The sequence below is a fragment of the Rhinolophus ferrumequinum genome, chromosome 5 (assembly GCF_004115265.2).
Source record: "Rhinolophus ferrumequinum isolate MPI-CBG mRhiFer1 chromosome 5, mRhiFer1_v1.p, whole genome shotgun sequence".
NCBI classification, from domain to species: domain Eukaryota; kingdom Metazoa; phylum Chordata; class Mammalia; order Chiroptera; family Rhinolophidae; genus Rhinolophus; species Rhinolophus ferrumequinum.
The window spans coordinates 37,597,297-37,617,484 of NC_046288.1; the positions used below are offsets into that span (position 1 = coordinate 37,597,297).

The 20,188-nt window shown below is 42.1% G+C and overlaps 1 protein-coding gene across 1 annotated transcript in view; it reads right to left on the minus strand.

The window, feature by feature from the left end:
* Positions 1-1,978: 1,978 nt before the first annotated feature.
* The window catches only part of SCD5 (stearoyl-CoA desaturase 5), a 138,286-nt gene continuing 120,076 nt past the window's right edge, over positions 1,979-20,188 (minus strand). Inside the window, exons 4-5 of the mRNA XM_033106539.1 lie at positions 6,522-6,754; positions 1,979-3,032 (exon numbers count right to left, since the gene is read on the minus strand). Of these exons, the coding sequence (XP_032962430.1) occupies positions 2,842-3,032; positions 6,522-6,754 (424 nt within the window). The 3' untranslated portion in view covers positions 1,979-2,841. The remainder of the gene's footprint in view (positions 3,033-6,521; positions 6,755-20,188) is intronic.

A 20,188-nucleotide genomic window follows, 5' to 3' on the forward strand; every position in this document is an offset into this window, starting at 1 on the left:
CCTCCATGCTGCAGTATTTGACCACATCTCAGTTTCCATCTTGCGTTTGGGACATGCTCCTCACCCTCAGTTGACGTCTCCTGTGGAGACCAGGACCAGGCCCTGGGCTCAAGTCTTCCAGATTCATGGGACGCACACAGCTGTGACTGTCCTGTTGTGCAGATGAAGACGCTGACGTTCAGAGAGGTTCACAGCTTAGTAAATGGTACTTTCAAGTGGTTCAGCCTGAAAACACGTCCTGGGTAACACAGCAGTTTAGATCAAGAGTCTGGTTTCATCCACTCTTTGCAGATGAGAAAACTGGATCCAGAAAGACTGATTTTTCTCAAGGCCATGCCAGTAGCACAGCTGGAAGTGCATTTGAGCTAGCTCTGTCACTCCAGGCTCGCTCTGTGTATGAGCACTGTGGGGGCAGCTTCTCCTTGGCTCCACTCACCTAAATGCAGGGGTGAGTGCTGCTGAAATAAGTCTCGTAGGACCCAAGAGATTAAAGACAGGATATTTCCTTACTTGAAACTGAACTTTTCAGAAAATGTACCAACCTCTCTAGGGCCACCTTGGATAGGCTTGGGAGTCTCCTCCCAGGGCTACTGCTTCTTCCCAGCAGTTAGTGCTGCTGAGATCGCCAAGATGGAAACTCTAGAGTGATCTAACCTTTATTCACTCCTTCATCTAGATCATCCCAATCTGCATCTCATTCATGGTACTGTTGCAGATAAAGACGTGGCGCCCAGGTTTAGAGGAGCAAGCTTCTGGATTTATTTGGCCTCGCTGGGAAATATACTCCTTTTGTGAGAAGATTCTAAATAGCTGTTCCAAAGGTAATCTTTTTCTATTATTGGACGAGTAAGTAAATTTAGTATATTCAGGATCAAGTTTCACAGAAACATTCCCAATCAGGGCCATTTTAGGTCATGCTGATACAAACTAATGCTAGAATACAACTGTAGTCTACCAACACTCCATACAAGATCTTAGGAAGATGTGACTGGAATATGAAACTGCTGAAAGAAATGCCGCGATTATATCCAGAGGGTCCTTGCAAGATGAGATCTGGTCAGGTATTAACGGCTGGAATCCCACTCAACTGCAGGCAGGCTAAGTATTTGCTATCTAATGGCACGGGCACAGTTGCTTCTGGGCAAAAGAAAGGCAGAATCTGAGGCAGCAGAGGGGTAAAGCTGACAGAGGCAGGACTGGAGTGAGAGTTGAGTCCATCTCCCCCACCTCTGGTCACCACTAGGGCTGATGGGGCTCTGGGAAGACAATGTGCCTTTATACTCTTAGGAGTAGAGGTTCCCACTTATCGGCTAGATGTAGTACAAGTGACAGTGTTGGTGAGTGAGAAATAGGGAATGACATCACTGGGGGTTCTGCATTCAAATTAAACTTGCTGATTTTCCCTCTGGTTATGCCCATGGCAGATGGGATACGAGAGACCTGGTCTTAGGGGCACTTGTTAGTCTAGAGCCCAAATCAAATGTGACTCAGATGGTCATCATGAAGCATCAGGCACCCTTGAGAGGACATTCTTTAAACAACACTTAACATCTGGTCAAGAACACCAACAAATTCATAATCATTTATTGTAAATCACTCATAGTTTACACATTATTAATGGCAAAAGAACACTGTTAAACACCTGCTGGATGAAGAACTTCATTATGACAATTTTCTATTGGCGTCACTTCTTTTTCAAAAATTTAAAATTTTAATTTTAAATTCTACATCTTTCCTAAAAAGATCTATTTTCGAAGGGCTCCAATGCCAACACTATAAGCCTTTCTTTTGCTCTAACATCTAACACAAAGGGCTCACTGTCCCATCAATTCAACATGCTCTTTACAAGGCAACTTAACACACACACAAATTTTTAATCTAGAAGCTACAGAATGATTACTTTATACTTTGCTGCAAAATCAATGAAGGCCGCATGCAAGTGAAGTATTAGTAGACACTGAGTTCTAGACAATTGTTGGTTATTAAGATCTGATGGCCTGGTATGGAAAATTAATATGCTTATTTTGCAGAAGCAGCTAAAGTACATGCATTAGTGGCTGGGATCAATTAGAATATAAATTAGGTACCTAAACATTGAAATGAGATCTTAATTTGATGTCTGGCACATCTGAGTTATATACCTTTAAAATGACAACAACAAACAGAAAAAAATCAAACACCTAAATAGGCATTGATTTATAGGGTCGGCTGGGCACAAAACTAGCTGGGCAGTAAACAGATCTCTTTTGAAGCAAAGACAGTGGGGCATTAACAAGTTGTAAACAGGGCCAAAAAAAAGACATTTTCTGTATCTCATTTTAAGAAGTGTTCAATTCTCTAACTTAAAAAACAATAGAAACACACACAATAATTACAAAACAGAAACATTCTTTAGTTACTACGAGGACTCCCCTCTTTTGTCTTCTACCCTGCCTCTCTGCTCCTTCAGATAGTGTGTTTAAAAATAATTCTGGGTTAGCTGATGGAAAAGAAAACAAATGTTTTCCTGAATCCTACTGAAAGAATATTAAATTCATTCATCCTATCAGGGTTAACATTATGTACAAGCACATGACAATGTATGTTTGACTTATTGTACCTACAGCAATTTAATCACATGTACAAGCTTTAATGTTAAATCAGAGTTACATTAACTTAAAAATTTTTTTTCATTGATAGTTTTGTCTTGACTTTGAGACAAACAAAAAATTTCCAAGCCACATAGATTCCATTCCCTCCCACCCTCTACACCCTCCCCCATCCAATGGACAAAAGAACTATAGCAACAGAAGGCATGAACCAAAGTGTCAACAGCAGACGTATTTGATGGAAGCTCCAGGATCAAGTGCTGCCATCCCCAGTCTTGGCTTTCCGGGCCTCGACCATTGGCTTGGTTGCCCGTTTGCGGTCAGTGGCCAGCCCCAGCCAGCACATGACGTCAATGAACCAGGTGGTTGGGTTGAAATTTAAGCCAAATTCACTTGCAGAGTAGTCATAGGGAAAGGTGTGATGGTAATTGTGAAAGCCTTCACCTGGAAGACAAAATAAGCGTTGAAATAAACCACTCACCTCTCTGCATAGATTTTTTAAGCACTCATTTATTGAGGGTCTACCATGTGCAAGACACTGTGTCAGGCACGCTCTTTGGAGAGTATAGGATTTGGTTCCTGGCCTTAGGAAGCGTTTACTTAATTGGCTAGAAAACCTAAATGTGAACAGAAAATAATAATAAAGATAACAGCATAAAGTCACAAAATTTTCCTGTATGAATTGGAGACATGCTACCATGACTTCAGAGCTGTACATCCTAAGTAAAATGCGGAATAGCTGGTAACAGATCATCATTTTGATGCATGTTCATAAAAGGAAAATAGCCTCCGTGGACTGGAGTAATTAGAGCAAGACTTCTTGGGAGAGCTTGGAAGAGATAAATGAGAATCGTTCAGATAGGTAGGTAAGGAATTGGATCTTTCAATATCCAAAATTTGCCTATATTTTATTCTATCCCTCCCAGTGAACCGATTTTCCTCCTTTACTTTTTTTAAAGGTGTTTTCAAAGGCGGGTGGGGATCTTAAGGCTTCTTTCATTTGATTTCTTAAACAGCTTTATTGGAATATAACTCACATAACATACAATTCACCCATTTAAAGTGTATGATTTAGTGGCCTTTAGAAGATTCAGACTTGTGCATCCATCACCACAATGAATTATAATATTTTCATTATCTAAAAGGAAAGCCCACACCCCTTAGCTGTCATCCCCCAACCATCTCCTATCCCTCCCAGCCCTACTTTGTGTCTCTGTGATGGTTAATTTTGTGTCAACCTGACTGGCCAAGGGGTGCCCATTAAACATTATTCTGGATATGTCTGTGAAGATGTTGTTCGATGAGATTAGCCTTTGAATCAGTGGATTCAGTAAAATAGATATTGCTCCCCAGCGTGGGTGGGTTTCATCTAATCCATCAAAGGCCTGAATAGAACAAATGGTGGAGGACGGAGGGATTTTTCTTCCTGACTCACTTATTGAACTGAGACATCTGTCATCTTCTCCTGCCCTTGGACTAGGATTGACACCATTGGCTCCCTTGGTTCTCAGTCTGGACATAATTACACCGCTGGCTTTCCTGAGTCTCCAGCTCGCACACAATAGATCATGGGACTTCTCAGCCTCCAAAATAGCGTGAGCCAATTCCTCACAATAAATCAATCAGTCTCTCTCTCTCTGTCTCTCTCTGTCTCGCTCTCTCGTACATGCACACTCTACAGAAACAATAGAATATATCGATGTTTATATAGATATTCTACTATTTCTACATATACGGAAATTTATTATGAGGCATATATGTAATATATATAACAGTATATATACTGAGATACACACACACACCCCCACACCCACCCACCCACCCACACACACACACACAAGTTCTGTTTCTCTGGAGAACCCTGACTAATACAATCTATAGATTTACCTCTTTTGAACATTTCATATAAATGAAATCATACAATATGTAGTCTTATGTGACTGGTTTCTTTCACCTAGCATAATGTTTCCAAGGTGGAGCAGGTATCAGTATTTCATTTCTTTTTATTGCTGAATTGTATTTCATTAGATGGATATACCACCATTTATCATGCCATTGTATTTATACAATTGTATTTATTCAACAATTGATTGACATTTGGATTATTTTCATTTTTTAGTCATTATGAATAATGCTGATATAAGCATTCACATATAAGTTTTTGTGTGCATATACGTTTTCATTTCTCTTGGGTATAAATCTAGGAGTAGAGTTGCTGGATCATATACATATACGTAGTACTATTTTTAACCATTTGAAGAACAGCCAGTTTCTTGCTTTACTATTTAAGTGGCTAAAAGTCATATAGTTCTTCTATTGATCACATTTGAAGGATTCTGTTCTACAATGAGTATATCAGATGGATTGATCTTTGGTCTGCGATTTTCTTAATTTACGTCTTCTCTACTCTGCCCCTCCATCCTCATCATGTTTAGTTTTCCGGGACTAGGGTACAGTATAGAGAAGTTTTCCCCTTATTTTCATAAACAGGCACTGTTCTAAGAACTCTGTATGTGTTCACCTACTGTACAGTTGGGTGGTTGTAACAAGAGCCTTCCAGGACCTTTACTAAGAAAATTGACTGGGGGTCCAGTGTTGACCTGGGTAGACTTAAAACCAATACCCAGCTTCTCAGGGACTATGTTGTGGTCATATTTCTTGGGTTTTCCTGGACCACCATCTCTATATAAGACGGTAACAGTACATTTTGTCCCCACTGCAGTCTGCTCTCAGAGTCAACACTAGATGTGGCTCCCCTCATTAGACTCTTTCTAGAAGATGAAGGGTAAGAGGAGGAGAAAGCAATAGGAGGGCCAGAAAACTCTTCTTCCTGTTTTCCAAGGCTCTTTTCTCTCTGCTTATCTCATTATCCCATAACTAAAGTTGGTGTTTATTCCACCTTACATTGCTCTTGTCAACGACAGATCCCTGGGGTCTTAATAAATGGAAAACCTTAACAGAATGGTGGTAGAAACTCATCGTTAAGTGATGCGGAGACCATTTTTACTTAACAGTAGGAACTTCTCTTCTTGTGTTTGGTCTCTTTGGTCAAGGCTCAGCTTACCAAGAAGCCCGATTTGCTTCTATAAAGCTATAACTAATATTTATTAATCACTTAGTGTGTGTTAGCCACAGTGCTAAGTGTTTTAATGAGTAGGAGCGCCTGTAATCCTCACACCTCTGAGCTATGATTATCCACATTTTAAAATGAGGATGTAAATGCACAGAAGGGACAAGTAACTTGCCTAAGACCATATGGCTAGTAATAAAAACAACATCACTGAAGGCTTATTTTGTGCTAAGCACTGCTGCAAACGCTATATGTTAACTCATCTAACTCTTCAACAACCTCCGGAGGAGGTAAGTGCTACTATTATCCCCACTTTACAGATGAGGACACAGTGTGGAGGAGCCAGATAACTTGCCCAGAGTGTATGTGAAGGAACTAGGGCTCTACCAAACCCATGTTGTGGTATCATGAGATGCCACAGTCTCATTTTTTCCCATCTCTTTGTTTGAAGGCCTATTTTCTTATGATCAGCCAAATGATCGGACAGCTGAGGCTAGAGTGTTCAGGGAAGTTGGAGAGAAAAATCTACTGCTACTCTCCTTTAGATAAATTTCCTTGACAAAAATAATAGCGACTAATTATTGATCACCTACCATGTGTTAGGTACTGTTCCAAGCAATTTACATATACTAGTATCTTACTTAATCCTCATAACATCTCTATGAAGCAGGCATTGCTATTCTCATTTCATAGATAAGAAGACTGTAAATCAGAGATTAAGGGATTTGTCCAAGAGCCAAGATTCTAACACCAAAGCCATTCCACTTCACTCCACTGCTTCTTTTTACAGATTCCACAAAACCATGACAAGCCAAGAAAATTGAGCTGCCATTCTCTCCATTGGCTCTCACACCCCTACTCACCAATGGCACCCAGAGTGACCAGTGGGTTCTGCCGAGGGTTGATGTGCTTGTCATAGGGTCGGTTTCCATACATGTGGGCGGCGCTGTTGACCAGCCAGGTGACGTTGAGTGAGATGGTATAGCGGAGGATAGAGGCCAAGAAGTAGGCATTCCACAGACTCTCTCCCCAGATGCACCAGGGTACCAGCGTGGGAAGGACGAAGCACATGAGCACCACGGTGATCTTATAGTACCTGGAAGGCAGGATGTTATGCTATCATTGGGCACCTGCTGATGGTGGCGGGGATCGGCTGAGGAATAGGGGATAGGGCAGGAAAAGTCAGACATTACGCTGGTCAGCAACTTCAACACTTTCTGCATAAAAAGTGTCGTGTGTCACTGTGTGTGTGTGTGGGGGGGTCACAAACCCATACACCCACAAGGACCAAGCCATAGTGTATATTTTATTTTAATTGTATTATAATGAGGCTGGAGTTCCAACAATGGGCAGGCACCAGCAGTTTGTGTAGGCATTAAAACCAGATTATTCTGGTTAGGGTCTTATCTCCTCTTTCTAAGGGTGTTTGGACAGCTTAATTTATCTCTAGGGGATGCAAGCCTGGGCAGTCCCCCTCGGGTTCATTTTTATTATCTCTGCTTCTGCCTCATCAATTTTCAGGCACATGATTCAATGTTAATTTAGCTTGGTAAAAAAGGAAAATAATCTACTATCTAAAATGTTCTCAGTCCATTAAAGATTACATTCCAAACCAGCATAAAAAATAAACACTAAGTACAGGAACAGGCATAGTCGTATAAAAGGTAATCATTTAAAAAAAACTATCAATAGTTTGATTTCTAGACTTGGGCATCCAGCAAAAATTTATTGAGCACCTACTACATGCCAGTCCCTAAGTGCTGGTGATAGAAAGGCAAATTTGACACACTCCTTGCCCCAGGCTTCAGTCAAGTGGAGCCACTGTTCACCATCCCCTGACCATGTAGGGTCAGCTCTATACAGGGACAGGAGAGGGGCTGTGACATGAACATGTCCAAAGCTATCTGTTGGTAGTGATTTCCTCCCCAGCCTCCCATCATCTAACAAGTTTCCAGGCCTCTGTTAAGAGGCATATTTATCAACTTGGAGGTGGCACAGTGTGAGAGCATGAGATTCGGCAGATGGAAGGCTTTGATTTGAGTCCAGAATCTGATTCTGGATGTTGAACAGGCCTCTTTTTATACTTTCATGCTCCTCTTGTGCACAGTTAGATGATTTCCCAAAAAGCAGAGCATGAGGCAAGGGTTTGTGTGTAGGTTTTATATTTTGGGAAGTGAGCTCATACTATAGGAGTGAATGACTGGGAAGAATGAAACAGGGAAGGAGGGAAAGCCAAGCCAGGGGTGCCCGCTGCTATGCGCAACTGAAGTTGGACCTTGAGGGGACAGATTCTACCTCAGAATTATTCTCTCAAGGAATAAAAAAAGGGACTACAGGGATGCCACATGGGACATTAGCTCCCTCACACTTCCATATTTGCTTGGGTCAGAATGGCTAAGTGCACTCCACAGGCATCTCAGTCAGAGGTGGCAAAGAAGCTGGGCAGGAAGTAAGAAATAAGCAGTACAGCTGAGCAACATGCTGTTGGGTTACACCTCTGCCAGCAGGTGGCTGCAGCAACAGCTGGAGAGAAAAGGTGGGCCGAGAGTACGAGCCAGAGCAAGACAAATGTCCAACCCAGTAATCATAACACCTCATGGGTTTCTTGTGAGGATCAAATACTAACAGCTACTAATAGCTAACATGTACTATGTGCTCACTGTGTGTCATGACTATTCTGAGACCTTTCTGTGTACTGACTCATTTCATTCTAACTCTAGGAGGAAAGGACGATTACTATCCCCATTTTACAGATAGTAGTTGAGCGACAAAAAGGTTATGTAGCTGGCCCAAGGTCACCAGACTAATAAGTAATAGGACCAAGATTGAAATTCAGGCAGAATCTCTTTGGAGACCATCGTGCTATTCTGCTTTGCAAATGAAATCGTGTATGCAATTGTGCTTTGTAGATTCGTAGCTGCACATAAGTATCAGTTCCCATAATGATAACTGTTTTTATTGGGCAACATATTAACTCACCAGCACTTGTTTTCCTGTCATTGGGCTACAAGATGGCTGCATTTTAGTAGAAATAGGGTTCCTGGGAAATCAAATGAGTGGGTGTGGTTGGAGAGGCAAAGACAACAGACAACAAAAGGACTGCTGGTCTTAGAGTGGGATCCCCAGAGTCATGGGCAGAAGACATTTGGGGAGTGCTCTTGAGGGATACCTGTGAGGAAGGGAGGAAGGCAGGACTGGGCCAAGAGAGAAGCTCACACACAATGCGTTTCAGCAGATCCAATGGGGAACTCTGGGGCTGGGTGACATTTTACAGTTGTCCCATCATGCAGCCATTGGCCTCAGGGTGCCCTCTGGGAGGGGTGAACCCTTGGGCAAGGAAGTTCCAGGTGGGCATGGGCATTTCCCAAAATTCCATGTGGGCAAGGGCAAGCCCCAGAATTCTATGTGGGCAAAGACAATGCCCACAAAGGACAACAGCTGGAGGGTAGGAGCAGCAGCTGAAGAGGGAATTTGGGTAAAGCATGCAGTGTCCTTCACACTAGCATGTGAAGAGGAAGGGTGCTCTGAAGGGAAAATGGAAGACATGCCCAGAGCCCAAGACTGCTGCTGCTCCTTGTTTGCACCTCTGAGGAGAAAAACAAGCAGCTGAACATTGCTAAACGAATGGATTTTGCAACTTAAGAGGCTCTGGGTTATATCCCAGGACCTTTGAAAAAAGCCCCTCCTATTCCTGTTCTGAGCCATTGTCTGGGGCCCTCATTTTGCTTCTGAAAACACGGAGAAAGAAAATTCATGTATTGAGCACTTCCTCTGTATTGGGTACCAGGCTAAGCATATCAGAGGTCTTCTCTCAATTACTCCTCACAGCAGAGTCGGGAGGGACACACTCTGCCAATGAGGACCTTTCAGCTTAGAGAGGTGTGAGGCCTTTGTTCTGCTTAGCCCTATGGAACCCACCTTCTCCGTTTGACCAGCCCGCAGAACTCAGCTTCCACTTATGCCCTGCCCTTGCTTCCTCCCTTTGAACTGTTTAGAAAAGCCACCTGCCTGCCTGGGCTCTTGTTCCAGAAATTGCACTCCCCCAGAAGGCTGGGTTCCTGTGGAGGGACGGCGCCAGCAATGTGGCGAGGAGTGGGAGGAGAAAAAGGCCTGGGCTTCACCTCCTGGCACAACCACTGTCCAGCTAAATTTCCTCTTCCTCAAAAACAAAAACAAAAAACCCATTCTTTTTAAAAATCATGGCCCGCAGTTTCTCGTCAAGAGGGCAGAGTAGGTAAGCACTATGCTTGCCTCCTGTCACAACTACATCAAAATTACAACTAAACTACAAAGCAACCATCATTGAGAATCACCTGAAGTCTAGCTGAACAGAACGTACAACTAAGTCTAGCTGAACAGAACGTACAACTAAGGACGTACAGAAGTAGCTACCTTGAGACCAGGTGGAGATGTGGAAAGTGCTAGTCCCCACACCCATGTGCGGTGGTTAAAAATAGGGAGTGATATCTTGGCTGCACAGGTCCCTGCTGAGCAGTGTGGGGTCCCAGCCGCACACCAGGATCCCCAGCCCAGGTTTCCAGTGCCAGAAAGAGAAGTCCTTACAAATACTGGGTGTGACAACCAGAAGAGATTGTGGCTGAGTGAGATGGAGGGAGGCTAGAGTTCCTCTTAAGAGTCCAAGCATGGACTTACTCACTGATGTACTCACTCACTCTGAGCTCCAGCACTGGGGCAACAGCTTGAAAGGAGCCAGGGTCATATGGAGAGGAACGGAATTGTCTGGCTTCAAGGCAAGGGCTGGAGGGGCAGTTTTCTCCCAGACACAAGTGCTGGTAGAATCCATTGTTTTTTTGTTGAGTCCTCCATGGTCCCAACATGTAGACACATGTGACCACCATATCTGAGTCTCTGTCAACCTGGTTATCTTGCCCTACCCTGGTGATTCCCTAAGATGCTGCCCCACCCAACTCACAGAACCAGCCAAGCTGCTTTCAGTGGCTTCTCCATACAAATGATCTGTCTTGGCTCATGCTATTCTTTCCTAAAATCTCTCAAAGTTTCACAAACTGAAACAAGCAGCACCTGGCCTCAGTGTGCCCCATACCTTGTGGTGAGCAGCCCCAAGCCGGGCACTAGTGGGAGCCAGCCTCAGTTTGTAGCTTGTCTTATCCCAGGCACTTGCAAGCCCAGCGCAGATGGCTGCCATCTGCAGATTGCTTTGTGGCTCATGCCAGGTGGCCTGGGGCAGGGCACAGACTGCAGCTGAATTTGGTCTGTGGCAGAGCACCTCCCAGTAGGCTCTGGGGATCGTACACCTAGTGGCCGGCTTCAGACCAACCCAGAATACCACCCAGCTGCCTCCGTGGGCAACATACCTAAAGGGCCAAGCACCAGAGCTCTGCTAAAGCGAATCCTGCTCTGTAGGGTCAGCTCCTGCCCAACAGCTCCTCCACTGTAGTCATGACCAATCCTCACAACCAGTCAGCCTGAAGGTCAGTCCCTCCCATTGACATGCAAACAGCAATCAAGGTTGAACTACAACAGGAGGGCATACCCAACCCAATCACACAAGGGACACACCTGGAGCACCCAGCTCACGTGACCAGGGAGACTGAGCCACTGGGCCCCACAGCACACCTACTACATAAGTCCACACTACTAAGACCGGGAGACATAGCAGCCCTACCTAATACACAGAAACAAACACAGGGAGGCAGCCAAAATGGAGAGACAAAGAAACATGTTCCAAATGAAAGAACAGAACTAAGCTCCAGAAAAAACACTAAATAAATTGGAAACAAGCAATCTACCAGATGCAGAGTGCAAAATACTGGTTATAAGGATTCTCAATGAACTTAGGAGAGGAGTAGATGAACTCAGTGAGAACTTTCACAAAGATATAGGGAACATAAAAATGGAGATAGAAAACATATAAAAGAACCAGTCAGAAGTGAAGAATACAATAACTGAAATAAAGAATACATTAGAGAGATCAAGAGTAGATTAGACGAAGCACAGGATTGAATCAGCAATTTAGAAGATAAGGTAGCAGAAAATTCCCAATCAGAGCAGCGAAAAGAAAAAAGAGTCCAAAAAAAATGAGAACAGTTTAAAGGGCCTGTGGGACAACATCAAACATTCCATCAACACCAACATTCACATCATAGGGTTACCTGAAGGAGAAGAGAGAGAGCAAGGAGTTGAAAACTTATTTTAAGAAAAAAAAGAAAACTTCCTTAACCTGGCAAATAAAATAGACATACAAGCCCAGGAAGTGCAGAGTCCCAAACAAGTTGAACCCAAAGGAGCCCACACTAAGACACATCATAATTAAAATGCCAAATGTTAAAGACAAAGACAGAATCTTAAAAGCAGCAAGAGAAAAGCAGTTAGTTACCTACAAGGGTGTTCCTAAAAGACTGTCAGCTCATTTCTCAACAGAAACTTTGCAGGCCAGGGGGGATTGGCATGAAATATTCAAAGTGACAAAAAGTAAGTACCTATCACCAAGATTACTCTACCCAAAAAAGCTATCATTTAGAATCAAAGGACAGATAAAAATCTTCCCAGACATTGAAAAGCTAAGTGAGTTCATCAACACCAAACCAGTATTACAAGAAATGTTAGAGGGACTTTTTTAAGAAGAAGAAGATAAAAAATATGAGTAATAAAATGGCAACATCTACATACTTATCAACTATTACTTTTAATGTAAATGGATTAAATGCTCCAATCAAAAGACAGGGTGGCTGAATGGATAAGAAAACAAAACCTTTATATATGCTGCCTACAAGAGACTCACTTCAGATTGAAAGACACAGACAGCCTGAAAGTAAAGGAATGGGGAAAAGATATTTCATAAAAATGAAAACAAAAGGAAAAAAAAAAAACCTGGAGTAGCAATACTTATACCAGACAAAATAGACTTCAAGACAAAGGCTATAACAGGAGACAAAGAAGGACCCAGGAATCCCACTTCTAGGTATTTAACCAAAGAAACCCAAAATGCTACTTTGAAGGGACATGTACATCCATATGTTCATTGCACATTATTTACACTAGCCAAAATATGTAAGCAACCTAAGTGTCCAATAGTGGATGAACGGATAAAGAAGAGGTGGTTCATATACACAGTGGAATATTACTGAGCCATAAAAAAGAATGAAATCTTGCCATCTGTGGTGACATGGATGGACCTGGAAGGTACTGTGCTAAGTGGAGTAAGTCAGACAGAAAAAGACAAGTGCCATATGATTTCATTTACATGTGGAATCTAAACAACAAAATAAACAAACAAACAAAGCAGAAATAAACTCAGGCACAGAGAACATTTTGATAGTTGCCAGCTGGGAGGGTGGTTTGCGAAAGGGACTAAGAAGTACAAATTTGTTGTTACAAGGTACTCACGGGGATGTAGGGTACAGCATAAGGAATACAGTCAATAATATCGTAATAACTATGTATGACATCAGATGAGTACTAGATTTATCAGGGTGACCACATCCTAAGTTATATAAATGTCTAATCACTATGTTGTACACCTGAAACTAATGTAATGTATGTCAACTGTAATTGAAAAATAAAACAATTACTAAAAATAAATAAATAAATAAATGAAAATCACTGCCCTCATTCTAAGAAAGCTTTAGCAGATCTAATTATTGGATTGTTCTCTGATTACTCTTCTTGTATTCTGCTAGGATTCCTCTTTGTGTGTTCAATGTAATGGATGAAAGAGGAACGAATTTTTAGGAGTCACGGCAAATCTGGGTGGGATTGCCAGTGAGATGGGTCCTGATGCTGATAACTGTGTGAAAATTCTCCCCAACCATTTCAAACAAACAGCCTATCTTCCCACATATCTGCATACCCCTCCCTTCTTCCTGCCCGCCACTGTCATTGAGCAGCTGGTATGCATTTAATTACAGTCACTGGCCTTCTTGCCACAGAACAAGTGCTGAGATGGCTTCCTACCTTAAAACACGCAAATCTGAATGCCCTATTCAACGCTCGACAGAGCAATGCCAGAAAGTTTCCAGCACCCAATCCTTCCTCATTTGAAAAGATTTCTTTTCGGGGCGGCCAGATGGCTCAGTTGGTTAGAGTGCGAGCTCTGAACAACAGGGTTCCTGGTTCAATTCCCACATGGGCCAGTGAGCTGCACCCTCCACAATTAGATTGAAGACAACGAGCTGCCATTGAGCTTCCAGAGGGGCAGCCAGATGGCTCAGTTGGTTAGAGCATGAGTTCTCAACAAGAAGGTTGCCGGTTCAATCCCAGCATGGGATGGTAGGCTGCACCCCCTGCAACTAGATTGAAGGACAACTACTTGGAGCTGATGGGACCTGGAGAAACACACTGTTCCCCAATATTCTCCCCCCAAAAAAAAAACTTAAAAAAAAAAAGATTTCTTTTCTTCAACTGGTGGTAGGGAGGGAGGCTGGAGAGGGGCCATTGATATTGTACTGTCTTTTTGTTAAATGGGTTTTTTACGTTGTAAAACATCATAGAATATTTAACTACCCAACTCTTCTACTTCCTCCTAGCTACGTGATGTTATAAATTATTTAATTGCACTGAGACTCAGGTTTTTCTTCTGTAAAACACAGTACAAACAAATTTATTGAGTGCCTACTATGCACCAGGTACCGTCCTAGCACTGGAGATATAAAATGAACAAAACAGACAAAAATCCCATCTTTGGGAGCAGGGGTGTTCTTGTAGGGAGAAGATATATATATATATATATATATATATATATATATATATATATATATATATATATATATACACTTTTTTTTTCCTGGTAGGAAAGACAGCTGATAAACAGTATAAATGAATAATATATGAAGCATGTTATTGGTAAATACTAGGAGAAAAAAAAAACAAAGCAGAGAAGGAGAATATGAAGTAAAGGTAGGATGTCTAGGGAAGGCCTTCCTGACACAAAGCTTTTAAGGAAAGACTTGAAGGAAGTGAGAAGTTAGTCACATGGTTAAATGGGGCAGAGGATTCCAGGCAAAGGAAACCACAAGTACAAAGACCTTGAGGCAGGAGTCCCCTGTGTCTATGACAGTCTTCCCAGTCTGGTTGACCTGACTTTTCCAAATATCAGTCTAAACATCACCTTTTCTTGGAGGATTCCCTTTATCCTCTTCCAGGCAAGGAGCCCCAGTAGTGTTCCTGTAGCATGCTGTACTTCTCAAATAGTAGTATTCGTACTTGCTGATTTAGTGGGCCATCTCACCTGCTAGACCAGTGGTCTCATCCCAGGCTGCACATCAGAATCCACTGGGCAAACATTCAAAAATGACTGGTGTTGGGAACCCACTGCACACCAATTGAATCCAACTGAATGAGAATTTCTGGTCTGGGCACTGATATTTTAAAGCTTCTCCATTGCAAACATTGATGGTAGCCTCTCTATAACTCACTCCCACACTTTCTTTCTTGCTTTCTTGCTGGCATTGCTGGAATGCCCTGATTTTGTTCAGATATCCATCTGTCTGTCCTCTTTGAAGCCATGTTCTTCAGGGAAATGGACTCTACCCAGGGCATGGGTCCTGATTGGTTTGAGGCAATGATGATGATCTCATTCACTTTGCCAGTAATTAAGTTAGAAATTGGCCAATAGTAGCCAATAGATATGAGGGAAAGAATGGCTATAATTTTTAAAACAGGAACTAAATGTTGGCGTAAGTGTAGAGAAATTAGGTCCTTTGTGCATTGCTGATGGAAATGAAAAATGGTACAACTGCTGCAGAAAACAGTTTGGCAGTTTCTCAAAAGGTTAAACATCAAATTACCATATGATCCAGCAATTCCATTACTAGGTGTGTATTCAAAAGAATGGAAAGCAGTGGGGTGGACAGGTGGCTCAGTTGGTTAGAGCGTGAGCTCTGGGCAACAGGGCTGCCAGTTTGATTCCCACATGGGCCAGCAAGCTACGCCCTCTGCAACTAGAATGAAGTCAATGAGCTGCTGCTCAGCTCCCAAGTGGCCAGATGGCTCAGTTGGTTAGAATGTGGGCTCTCAACCATATGGTTGCTGGTTCAACTCACGGAAGAGATGGTGGGCTGCAGCCCCTGAAACTAACAATGGCAACCAGACCTGGAGCTGAGCTGCGCTCTCCACAACTAAGACTGAAAGGACAACAACTTGACTTGGAAAAGTCCTGGAAGTACACACTGTTCCCCAATAAAGTCCTGTTCCCCTTCCCCAATAAAATCTTAAAAAAACAAAAGAAAAAAAAAAAGAATGGAAAGCAGGGACTTGAACAGATATTTGTACACCAATGTCCATAGAAACATTCACAATAGCCAAAAGGTGGAAACAACCCAAGTGTCCATCAATTCATGAATGGATAAACAAAATGTTGTATAAACGTACAATGGAATATTATTCAGCCATACAAAGGAATGAAATTTTGATATATCCTACAAGATAGATGGACTGTGCAAATATGCTTAGTGAAATAAACCAGACACAAGAAGGACAAATATTGTTATGAATCCACTTATATGAGGTACTTATAATAGGCAAATTCACAGAGACAGAAAGTAGAATAGAGGTTGCTAGGAACTAGAGGGAAAGGGATGTTATTGTTTCATGGATAAGTAAAGCAAAGCATAGGGAATATAGTCAATAACATGGTAATAAGTACTTAATGCCACAGAATTGTATACTTATGAATGGTTAAAATGATAAATATTATGTTGTATATATTCTACCATAATAAAAAAAAGACAGAGAGAAGTGAGGGAATATTTTCCTCAATAACAGAAAGAGCACACAGGCAGAGATGGCGTCGGCTTTTTCACAGTGATACCCACACCTGTGATAGTCATCTTGTAACTGTGATCGGAAGAAGGCTGAGAAACGCAGCCAACCCCTTAGGCTGACAGAGCAGAGAGAGGACTTAATCTCCCAGTGGCTGGCAGTGCTGTCTCTGCTAGGGGGAGCTGGCTTGCCCTAGGGCATGCCTTCTCCTAACGACTGCATCCAGTGGCTGACCAATAAAGGGGAATTGGCCACGGCCCAGGCCTAGTCCCATTGCCCCAACTCTCGCTGACTCCGGAGTCATCCCAGCTTCAGCATCCACCGTACGGTTGGCTGAGGCCTTCACTGAAATGGATCAAAGCGCATATTCTTCTCTTGCCCAATCCTGTTTCTGGCCTTTCTTCCACAGGTGTCGACCCCAACAACCCTCCCTAGTAAACTTCCTACAATGTAATATCCGCCTCAGAACCAGCTTCTGGGGTAGCCTGACCCGGGACATGGATGTATTGCTGGGTCAGCCGAGTCAGCAGAGAGGCCGACTCTCCAGCATCTCGCAGAGACTCACACACAGCAGCAGCATTCCTCCATATTTGTGGAATGATTAAATGAATGGTACTTTGGTTAAAAAATTACGAGTTCTCAGCTTCTCAGGAAAATAAACACACTGCAAAGACTTCAGTACAGCAAAGAATATGAGAGAGAAAAAATGTCAAGGTTTTCAAAACACACAAACCACACAATAAGTGTGCAGCCTACTTTTGAGTTCTTCATTGGATATTTACCTCTTGAATTGGTGGGATTGTGGCTATAAAGCCACCAACTTGACTAAAGACATTCTTGCTCATCCGGACCTAATCCTGTAAGGTTTCCTACCTCTAATATAAATGAATGATTTCTGAACGTGAGTTTCCAGGTCACTCTCTGACCTGCCAAACACGGTTAAAATTGTGGCAGTATTTAAGATTAACAGCCACTCTAACAGGTTTGGTCTTGTTTTGGAATATGCGAGGTTTCCTCTCTGTCTTTCTGTGAACACTCAGACTCTGGGAATGGAGAAGACTCCTAAAATCATCCAGGGACAAAAAGGAAAGAGTAAGGGCTAGAGAAAGGGGGTGGTTTGAATCCAAGAATGACCCAAGGAAGAGTAGCTCTCCTCTACAGATTTGAAAGCAGAGATACACAGTAAGCCAAAAACACAAAAGCCAAAGCACTCAAGCTCACTTTGCTGGTAACTTGGGAGCAGCTTTCTGTAGTTTTAAGGTAACAGTTTACATGTCCACAATGGATGTTGGAAAACGTTTCCACACTCACCACCTCACAATTCCTCATTATACTAATGCCACAATTGGCTTCCCAGCTTTAGCTAAAGATAAGGAGTCCATTTTTATACAATCAAATGCCATCACATACCACAATGCCCCAATCCAAGTAGCTTCAGACATAGGACACCAATATAGACATGGGCCCTAACCTTTCAACATCTTCTTTCAACGTCTTCAACGATCTGGAGAATATCCTCATTCCTATAAGCTGGATCACAATAAAAGGAACTGAAACATTAAAAATAGCCTTGAGGCCAAAAATTTGTTCTACCAAGAAGAAAGGATTTGGAATTTCATATATATATATTTTAACAAAAATCTGAGTGTGATAAGCATCTTTAAACTCTCATTTTTCTTCAGATGAAAAAGAAATTGTTGTTCTCTGTCTGCAAGCACTTTCTGTTGCTTGACTAACCCTACGCACAGCAGTTCAGAGCTGGTGGTGTGTGAGATACTGAGAGTGAAACCTATTAAAGCAGGAAGGAAAGGAAGATGACCTGCTGACTTCCAAGGGGGGCTGCCAACTTCCAATGGGGGGGGGGCAGCCTGAAGAAATGTGAAAAGAAACAAACACCACAACGGGTGAGAGAGAAATTACAGCCCCACAAATGTATTGTAATGATGAGCAATGAGCTGTCACTGGCATCTTGATTAAACATGGTTGGTTTTGTGACTTCATTTAAAGCCTAGCCAGAAATTATTTTCCCTACAATTTTTGCATCTTGTAAGGGACTAGGCAAAATCATCTGGATGCTCACCGAAAACATTTATTTAGCGAGCAGGTATAGTCTGTAAATGCATGGAACATTCTCTCCCCTTTCTTTTGTCCCCTCTGGTACTGACCATAGAAAGTAGAATATGTGATTTATTTGGATGCAGATGTAAGATGGAAGCCCATTCAATGATGGCTTCCAGCTCTTTGGAGTTTTTCAGAAAATCTTCCAGACTCTTTGAATTGTTTAAGTTGAAAATGGCCTTTGCTGCTGTGCTCTCGGTTTTTCCTCTCTGGCGTTGCAGTGTCTTTAAGTGAAAGAGTGCATGCATGCTGCATTTGAAGTATTCTCTGAAACGCAATCACTCCAGATTTGTCTTTGACCCTCCATTAGTCTTGACATCACTTCCCCTGTGTTACTTCATGATAAGGATTCCCGTAGAAGAAAATCTTTTAATTGGACCATCTAGAATGCATAATCCTTCTCTTGTGGATGTTTTTCCTCCCCCACAAAGGAAGCAGACAGCAAAACCTGCCCCACGAAAGTGCCTCCTTCGGAAGCTTGCAATGCAGTGGCAAAAAGACGTTTTTGTTTTCTCTGATTTCATTTTCTCTGATTTCAGCTTTACTTGTTTTTGAGGTCTGAGTGTGGAAGTTAGTTGCATCCATCCATTTGAATTTAATTTGTCAATGCAAACAGCTTGCATTGATTCAATAAGAAGCAGTTCAACAGATAAACACAATCATTTCAGAATTCCAACACAAAGAGCATTATTTCTACCTCATTAACAATGAAGTGCTTAAAGAAAATACCCAGGCATGTGATGGATAAGACTTTGTAAGGAAGGTTTAAAAGGCCTTTTTCCTTTTTCAAAGCTTTGATTCCATCAGAGTAAGTGGAGGGCAAGATTTTTGAGGGCAGGATTTGTCTTGATACAATTCACACCACTCGCGGTTCCCTGCACACAAAATGCTGGTTAGCAAAATAGGTGCCCAGTAGGCAGCTGAATTATTGACGTGCACTAGAAGGAATGCAGGGTGAAGATCCATCTGCCTTTGGCAAAAGCAACTAGATGAGTTAACCCTCATAATTATTTGATACTTAGAACTTCTCTAGTCCTCTTGATAGAAATTAAAGTTGGTTAGACTGATGTCACTCTAGGATTGTCTGTCTTTGTCTCTGTCCTTCCTCTCTCCCACTCTTCTCCCTCCTTCCTGATTAGTTAACAAGTGTTCTCAATAAATTATGGGAACAGGCTAACACCTGATGGTATATAGACTAGCATGAGGAAAATGAGCAATTAAAATAATTTACAAAATAATTTTTAAAACAAAGTTGCTGTATTTCCACTTTCACCCTTAAAACTGCATCCCACTGTCACCCTTGCTATCTGAGATAAACTGAACATTGCAGGAGAAAACAAAACCATTTTTCTCAGTTGGAGATCCATGAAATTGTATGCAAACTCTTCTGTGTTCCATTTTTCTGGGGTACAAAGTCCATAGCTTTCACCAAACTCTCAAAGAGTTATTCAGTTCCCAAAGGAATCAAAGCCCACTACATTTGTAGGTAACTACTTTTTCTTTGATGATGTTGTTTAACTTTGATTTTCTCTGTTTACTTTAGGATATGACCTAAGATTTCAGTACGAAAATTTAACTCAATTTAACGAGTGGTCCTTTAAAAAAATAAGATTGTCTGCCTTACTATTTTTAGCAATAAAATTTTTAAAGGAATTACAGTGACATTCGATGG